The 8,379-nt window shown below is 59.3% G+C and overlaps 2 protein-coding genes across 3 annotated transcripts in view; both read left to right on the forward strand.

Annotated features, from left to right (window-relative positions):
• The window catches only part of ANKRD35 (ankyrin repeat domain 35), a 16,329-nt gene extending 11,577 nt beyond the window's left edge, over positions 1-4,752 (forward strand). The window contains exons 11-16 of one of the 2 annotated variants that reach the window (XM_012730173.1): positions 25-1,407; positions 2,707-2,796; positions 3,013-3,078; positions 3,675-3,733; positions 3,866-3,942; positions 4,543-4,752. In XM_012730173.1, coding sequence (XP_012585627.1) covers positions 25-1,407; positions 2,707-2,796; positions 3,013-3,078; positions 3,675-3,733; positions 3,866-3,938 — 1,671 coding nt within the window. In that variant the 3' untranslated portion in view covers positions 3,939-3,942; positions 4,543-4,752. The remainder of the gene's footprint in view (positions 1-24; positions 1,408-2,706; positions 2,797-3,012; positions 3,079-3,674; positions 3,734-3,865; positions 3,943-4,542) is intronic. The other variant, XM_012730174.1, reaches the window with a different exon arrangement.
• A 2,113-nt stretch (positions 4,753-6,865) lies between these two features.
• PIAS3 (protein inhibitor of activated STAT, 3) overlaps positions 6,866-8,379 on the forward strand; it is a 9,619-nt gene continuing 8,105 nt past the window's right edge. Inside the window, exon 1 of the mRNA XM_004689584.2 lies at positions 6,866-8,104. The gene's annotated coding sequence lies outside the window, so the exon portion shown is untranslated. The remainder of the gene's footprint in view (positions 8,105-8,379) is intronic.

Consider the following 8,379-nt stretch of genomic DNA (forward strand, 5'->3'; position numbering starts at 1 on the left):
CCTGCACACCGGGAGAGACCCCAGGCCGCGGGGCCTGGACCAGCAGGCACAGAGGCCGAGCCCGTGGGCTCAGCGGCTGTGAACCAGCTCCTGCTACAGCTGCGAGAGGAGCTGGCTGCCGTGTGGCAGGAAAAGGATGCTGCTCGAGGGGCTTTGTCAAGACCATTCCTGGAGGGAGCCCCGGGGACGCCTCAGGCCGAGGCCGCAGCTGCCGCCTGGGAGAAGATGGAGGCCAGGTTGGAGAAGGTGCTGGTGAGGCTGGATCGGGCCAAGGCGGGGCTGCAGGCGAAATCTGAGGCCCCTCCCCAGGAGTTCAGAGAGGGACCCCCGAAGGCACCCCGGAGGATCACTGCGACCTTGGCTGAAGGCAGGGAGAAAAGGGCTCCCGGGGCCCGGGGAGAGCCTCTCGGGGCTCCTGGAGGGGAGCCGGGCCCGGGGGGCCTGGTGAAGGGACAGCTGGAGAAGGAGGTGTCGGCACTGAGGCTGAGCAACAGCAGCCTGCTGGAGGAGCTGGGGGAGCTGGGGCGGGAGCGGCAGCGACTGCAGGGCGAGCTGCAGACCCTCAGCCAGCGGCTCCAGCGGGAGTTCGTGCCCAGGCCGGAGGCCCAGGTCCAGCTGCAGCAGCTGCGGCGGAGCGTGGGGCTGCTAACCCAGGAGCTGGCGCTGGAGAAGGAGGCCACGGAGAAGCTGCGCGAGCGCCTGGCTTCCCAGAGCAGCGGCCTCCGCGGGCTGTGGGACTGCCTGCCCCCGGACCTCGTGGGCAAGGGGGCAGCGGGGAGCACGGCGGCCCAGCCCCTGGAGGAGCTGCAGGCCTGTGTCAGCACCCTGGTGGAGCGGCACCGCCAGGCCCAGCAGCTGCTGGCTCGGCTGGAGGAGGAAAACCAGCAGCTGCGGGGGTCCCCGGCCCCACTCGGGGAGCCAGGCCCCTCCTCGAAGGCCCCGGCAGCTCCCCAAGTCGCCGCTTTGGAGCAAGACCTGGGGAAGCTGGAGGAGGAGCTGCGGGCCGTGCAGGCCACCATGAGCGGGAAGAGCCAGGAGATCGGGAAGCTGAAGCAGCTGCTGTACCAGGCCACGGAGGAGGTGGCTGAGCTGCGCTCGCGGGAGGCGGCCAGCTTGCGGCAGCACGAGAAGACTCGGGGCTCCCTGGTGGCTCAGGCCCAGGCGTGGGGGCAGGAGCTGAAAGCGCTGCTGGAGAAGTACAACACGGCCTGCCGGGAGATGGGGCGGCTGCGCGAGGCCGTGGCGGACGAGCGGCGCCGCAGCGGGGATCTGGCTGCGCGCGCCACCGAGCAGGAGCGCCAGGCCAGCGAGATGCGGGGCCGCTCCGAGCAGTTCGAGAAGACCGTGGAGGTGCTGAAAGAGAAGATGGAGCACCTCATCGGGGCTTGCCGGGACAAGGAGGCCAAGGTGAGCAGGAGCGAGGCGGGAGCCCAGCTGGAGCACCCAGGGCCCCGGGCGAGGGCCCTGCCAGGGCGCCGCCTTCCGGCCACCCCGCACCCCCTGGGTCAGTTCCACGCTCCGACAGGACCGCACAGCCCGGGTGCAGCGGGCGGGGCGGCCGACCCGACGGTGAGAGCCCCGGCTTAGGCTTGGCCCGCGGCAGCGGTGTCTGCTTTATTAGCCTTTGCATTAAGCAGTGCGTGAGCCGGGAAAGGCGCATGGCGGGTCGCTGTGGTGTGTCGCTCTGCGCGTGACTCAGTGGCCACAGGGGTAGAGGAAGAGGCCACGCAGCCTCCCGCTCGTCCCCTGCCATCCATCCCGTGAGGCTGTGCCGGAGAGGGCGCCATTGCCCAGCAAAACCGAGAAATCACGTTAGATCCCTGCAGCCCCACTGGCTGCCAAGTCCAGTCTCTAAGAGATATGTCTTATGAATTCCAAGTAATCAATTAAAAATGAAGGTAGTAATCCTAGAACTGTGGAATGAATGAATTCAGGCGTGTTAAAATTTATGTACGTCGTCAAATTTAGAACAATGAAAACCGTGTAGAAAGTGCATGAGCTGAGTCTCCCCGGGAAACAGCCACTGGGGAGCAGCCTTGTGGGATTGTGACTGCTCGTCAGTTGTTTCGAGGGTTGGCCTGAGGATTTTTCTGTATTTGGTGGATTTGCAAGACCAGTGACTATTTTGCAAAGGCCCTCAGCCTCCACACCCCGAGCCTTGGCCCCTGGATACCTTCCCACACCTTGCTTCACGACTGTGTCAATCTCTTCTACCCCACCTCCAGGTCTGGACTTGCGCCTCCTGCCCAAATCTCCCACTCTCGGCCTCTATCATTAGCCATTGCTACAACACCACCATCCTGGTGGCTGCTGGTTATCATTAACTGCATTTTGCCTCAGCCTCCCAAGCCACAAAAACTCAACCCCATTTCTCTCTGTAATTGGCTGCCAGAAGTAGTTCAGGATTCAGGGCCGGAGCCACGAGTTCAAAATGATCTTGGTTCAAACTGTGATTTTCACCCCTTGTTATCTGTACGATTTTGGCAAATTACTCAGGCTCCTCATCTATGTTCTTCTTCCCTCAGAAGAACATTGGTCTTCTCCGCACATAAGAAGAGCTGTTTTGGGCTTTTATGAGAGAATGTGGGTTAGGTATCCAGAACATACTAAGTCGCCCATGAGAGGAAGCTGACCTTGATCCAGTAGTGTTGGGGTGAGAAGTGACTTGGGCCTCATGGGTTCCCCTTTCCTTCCATTTGGTCTCAGATCAAGGAGTTGTTAAAGAAGCTGGAGCAGCTTTCGGAGGAGGTTCTAGCAGTTAGGGGAGAAAATGCTCGCCTTGCCATGCAGGTGCAGGTATGTTGTGGCTCCGAGCAGTGGACACTGCTGGAGAAGAGGTTGGCGGAGGGTGTGAGGAGTAGGTGGGGGCGGTGGGGGGCGGTCACGGTGGAGGGCAGCGGAGCTGGCAGGGCAGGGGGTGCTGTGGAGGCCAGTCTGGCACAGCTGACCACTTGACTTGGGGGTCAGGGTGTGGGGGTCAGGGTGGGCGTAACCTCTCACTGATACTCCCAGGATTCACAGAAGAACCATGAAGAGATCATCTCCACTTACAGGAATCACCTGCTGAACGCTGCTCAGGTGAGTATGGTGGAGATTTCGGGGAGGCGGAAGGCGGGGCGGGGGTTTGCATTTGGGGGCCCCTTTTCTTACCAGCACACACCTGTTACTCCTCAGAGAGCTGGATTTTAGATGTTCTCGTGTCAGGTCTCTGGGTCTTCTGAGACCCTGAGAGGTTGTGCAGGAATGTGGTGGCAGGGGGAGGGCGCGCTGAGCGCCTCCCGTTCGGTTCCCTGCCTGCCATCAGGCCTTCCCCTGCATTCTTTGGCGCCTTTTCCTAGTTCTGTCTGACGCCACGCGGAGGAGGGCAGAGGCCACCTAGGCCTTGCCAGGGGGAGGAGGTGGGCAGCTCAAGCCTCCTTTACACATAATAACGGAAAAGAATCGAGCACCTGTTGTGCACCAGGTGGTGTATTTCATTTCATAGTTGTAACACAGCATTATTGACAAAAAGCCAACAGCATTATTTCCCCTGGAAAGATGAGGACAGGCCCTGGCGAAGTGAGAAGCTACCAGGAAGGCACCTTGCCAGAGTGGTTTAGCCTACCAGCGCCTCCTGCCGGGCGTCCTCATTTTCTGCTCTTCACCTCCTTTCTTCTCCTTCCTGCCACCCACAGGGCTACATGGAACAGGATGTGTACAATATCCTCCTTCGGATCCTCAGCACGCAGGAGGGGTGAGCAGCGTGTGCCCCCGGGACTCGGGGTCTCTGTTACGACTTGCGGGTGGAGAGTGATGGCAAAGGAGCGCAGAGGAAGCACCTGGGGAAGGAGGCTGAAGGACTGGGGCTGGGCTCCTTTGCCTCTAGGGGTGGCCGACAGCAGGGAGACACCACTTGGGGGATCAGGAGAAGAACACCATTTGGAACCAGGAGTCAGTGAGCAGGTAGCCTGGAAGGGCTCTTCGTTAGGGGGTGCAAACGGAAAAGAGGACTTGAGTGATTGTCCTAAGGGCTGAAGTCCAGTTACCAGGAAAGACGAGTGTTGATGGGACGGTAGTGAGAGCAGTTTCTACAGTGGGATTCTACAAGTTCCAGAATCTCTTCTTCAACCCCACACCGCTCACTGCGTAGTCACCCTCAGTTTTCTTTTAAAGCTTTATTTATGCAGACAGAACTGGGGTGCAGGCCAGAGGTGCAGGGGCAGTGAGAGGACTCAACCAGAGGCAGAGTGGGGAGCAGAGCAGGATAACTGATGAAGCACACTGCTGAGGGAGCAGCTGGCGGGCCAGGAGAGGTCTGCCACGCCCTGTGGGTCGCCTCCAGGGCGGTGATCGAACTCGCACTGAAGTGGTTTTAGCTTCTCAGTGCTGTGCTGTAACCCGCTGCGCCAGCAGGGAGGGCCCTCACGCCTCAGTTTTCTTCCCACCCCAGTGCAAGTGGCCATCACCTGCAGTCCAGATTGAGGAGGTCCCGTTAGCATCTTGGCATGGGTAGGTGTGAGGATGCTGTGGTTGCGCATTTCACCCTTGGGTTTCTTCTTTCAGGGAGTAAGCCGCCCTCGGTTGCCAGAGGCTCCATCAGGCTGTGGTGGAGGGCGGGATGGGGAAGGGTGGCCACTGGGGTGGTGTGGGGGGCATCGCTGACATTATGGACCCCAGAACTGAGAACCTGAAGCCTGGAACCCGTGGATGTGAGCAGAGGAGCCATGGCTGAACGCCAGCTCGGTGGAGAATAAAGCAGGAGGCAGGATGGTGCTGATGCAACTCTTTCTTCTGTCTGAAGGGGAGCCGGGGAAGGGATTCTTTTTAATTCCTTTTGGATCACAATGGCCCCATCGGTCAGCAACTTTCAGACTTTGGTTCGGATCCATAATAAGAAATACATTTGACACTGTTACTACACGCGCTCTTGAAACGCTATTTGCCTTCGCACTCCTGAATTGTTCTCTGCTGTGAGGTTTACACTGAAAGCTGCTGGCGGTGTGCACGGTGGGGCTGTACCAGGGTGGTGCCCAGGAAAGGGGAGGTTCCAGGTCCCCTTGTTCTGGGACCACCCCGTTACAGGGCAAGACAAGTTCGACAAACAGCGCCCCTTGAAAATGGGTACTGAAACCTCAAACCTGTCTCTGAAGGGCCTGCACAGACCCCCCCCACCACACACACCTTGGGTCCACTGTCTTTTTGTAAGAGGAGAGATCGAAAGACTGGGACTTTCCTCAAGATGCGCAACCTAACATGCACCCTCACGTGTCCTGTCTCCAATCGCGTTTCTGGAACTGGGCGCGGGCAGGGCCGCCCTGATCCCTGGTTGCCCCGGCGCCAAGGGGACCAGAGCGCTGACCTCCGGGGCCGGGGGAAGGTAAAGTCAGAATTGGCCATTTCCCTCTAGGCCTGTTTTCAGTCTGGAAAAAAAAAAAACAACCCTTCCGGGGCCACTTCAGGAACCCCCCTTGCTGCACCTCCACCAGCCAGACCGCTAGATGAGGCTGCGCCTAGCGAGCGCCTGGGAGTGCGGACGCGGCCGCCGGCCGGCCCCGCCCGCGCCGCCCTGCCGGGTTATGCTGGGTCAGCCCGCAGCGGCTTGGCAGGAAGGAGGCCGGGGTGGGAGCCCGGCGAGGAGGGGCTGCCGGGCCGGACGGGGCCGCGCAGGGGCTCCGAGCGCTGAGCCGGGAAAGAGAAGCTCCGCACTTCAGATCCCAGAGTGGAGGAGGGTCAGCCTGGGGGCGTGTGGGTGGGACAGCCCCCCCTGGGCTCGACCGGGAGGGAGGAGGGGTGGCGGAGAGGGCCGAAAGGAGCGGCCCCAGCGGAACACCACCAGCTCGCAGTCACGTCTGTTAAGGGGGACAGAACCTCCCTTAGTTCCTGCTCTTAGCCGTACCAAAGCATATGCAAGGAACAGAAATGTCTTGCATGTGGGGTGTGGGGTGGGAAGAATGAAGCTGATAGGAGCAGGGTCCAGAGAGGGGAAGATCATTTGGCTCAGCTCAAGTGAGTGAGTCAGGAAACAGCTTTGGCTCCTGCAAGCTTATTCCTGGACGGCGGCTGCAGAGCGTGGCAGTGGTGAGTGATGTTAGCATTAACCCAGAATGAAACCTTCCCCAGTCCCTGCTTCCCCGCCCCCCCCCCCAGCCTTACCCTCAATGACCCAGAAACTGCTACAGCAACACAGTAAGCCCCAAGTCCTCCCCACAGTAACACACTATAGTTCTAGTATTCCCCCCACTCCTCCTGGGTTGTCTGTTTAGCGGCTTCTTGTCCCTCAGGCTTCAGAGGTAGCAGAGTAGGTGAGAGTAGGTGGCGGTGACCTCCGCAATGGGGTCAGGCTGGTCTTCGCTCGCCCTCAGGCTGGGGCTTGGCCCTGAGTTGCAGTCCCTTCCTTTGCCCAGTAACATTTATTAAGTTGCGATTTAAAGAGCCTTCTATGTGCCAGACACCGGGTAGAAGGCAGACAGCGCAGAGAAGGTTCTTGTCCTGACGGGGCTGGGGCTGGGCAGACTCAGCCCTGGGGCCAGTGTTCTGTTACCTGCAGAGATGCTAAACCGTGAAACCTCAGATTAACGATTAAAGGAGATTTTTCCTTTATGAAATCACTAGGAATCAAAGTGAAGTCGGCTTTCTTCTTTTCTCTGACATTTTTACGTTTTGAGCTATAACTAACATATAATCAACCACATATACAACTTAGACACTCATAGAACCATCACAGATCATGTCAGTCACGTCCAGACTGCCCGCCTCTTTTAACATAATAGTTTATTTTTACATCATTTTGTACATTTTTTTCCCATCTCAATTGTAATCCCTGTGGGTTTCCCATCACCGCCTCTCTTTTTTTTAATCCTCCCTGTTTTTGTTCCCCTCAAACTACTGAAAATTCTGGATGATAGAAATGACCCATAAAAACTTTGGATCTATAAGGCTGAACTGAACAAAAAAATGAGCTCAGGGTCTCGTGAAGCAGTAAAGGGAGCAGATGGGACTTAGACCCAAGTTCTGAGGGGGAGTGCGGCCTGAAGTCCTGCTGGCAGAACAGCCAGGAAAGGACCTGAGGAGAGGGTGGACATCTTTCCTGGGAGCAGATCCAGCAAAGACCTGGGGTATGGGTGGACTGACTCCTGTTTCACGGCTTGGGCAAAGTCTCACGGGAAGGGTTATAAGTAGTTTTAAGCTAAATGAGGGGATTATTCATATTGTTTATTAAAATACTCTTTGCATGTCCATTATAGGTTTAACTGCCCTGCTGCTGCTAAACTCGGCTCCTGCAAGGCATTTAGGTACTCAGCACCTCACAACCTCTCAACGGCATTCACATGTTTATTGAACAACTGACAATGTCCCGCTTCCCAGCCAACTAACGACAAAATGTTATGAGCTTTCCCAGCCCCTAGTATGGGCAGCCTGACTAAAATGGGTGCTCCCCCACCCGGGCCTGGGTGATGAGCCAGCTTAGGAAAGGGGCCTCTGCAGGGCCGGGCTGTGGGGAAGGAGAGGAAGTAGTTCAGGGAGCGATAGATGCCTTTTTTGGGTAAGAAAACCTCTTCTCTGTTCACATTCAGCTACACCAAGGTGTGGGATTTCTGGTGCCAGACTGTATTTGGGGGCGATGATGGGGGAATTCAGGCGCAGGCAGGGCTTTGGTGCACTTTGCATTCCAGCTGGACAGTCGCCAGCTACACTCCACTCTCCAGGAACTTCTCCCTGCCTTCCACCTTATCAGCTGTCTCATTAGCAGGAGCCCGCACCCCCAGGACCACACGCCGCGCAGGGCCCAGAACACCGTCCAGGAGGACCGTCGCCCCAGACCCACTGTGTCGAGGAGTTCATCTCTCCAGCCCCCTGACTCCGAGCCCCTCCCCGGCCCGCTTCAGACTCCGCCCCCCCTCCGCCCCTTCTCTGCGGTCCGGGCGGACTAACCCGGGAGGGGCGGCCCCAGTCCCAGCGCTGGTCCGGGCGGAGCTCCCGCCCGGGCGGAGCTGCGCCTGCAGCGTCCAGCTGCCGGACCGACCTCCGGGCGTGCAGACCGCGGGAGCGGCGCCGGGCCCCTCCCCCGCGCCCCCAGCCCACCCCGGGCCGCCCGAGCCCCCTCCCCGCTTCTGCGACTGTGCGGGTAAGTCCCACTCTCACTCCAAACTTTTCTGCTGCGGACTTCGAGCTCCCGGCAGGTCTCGAGCTTGCACCGCCGCTGGGGAGCGGGGCGGTGAGGGCTGAGAACCGGCGTCAGCTCCCCGCTGCCCAGGACTCCGCCGCCTCCCTAGGGCGGGGCGGGCCGCTCCATTTCCCGGCCCGGAGAACTTGGTCTTGCAGCCGTGGGCGAGACTCGCACAGGGAGACGAGGGCCCGCGCGGCGGCTCCCCCTCCCCCGAGGGCCGGCCGCGCTCACTT

The sequence above is a fragment of the Condylura cristata genome, unplaced genomic scaffold (assembly GCF_000260355.1).
Source record: "Condylura cristata isolate star-nosed mole 26May11 unplaced genomic scaffold, ConCri1.0 scaffold00026, whole genome shotgun sequence".
In the NCBI taxonomy this organism is placed as follows: Eukaryota; Metazoa; Chordata; class Mammalia; order Eulipotyphla; family Talpidae; genus Condylura; species Condylura cristata.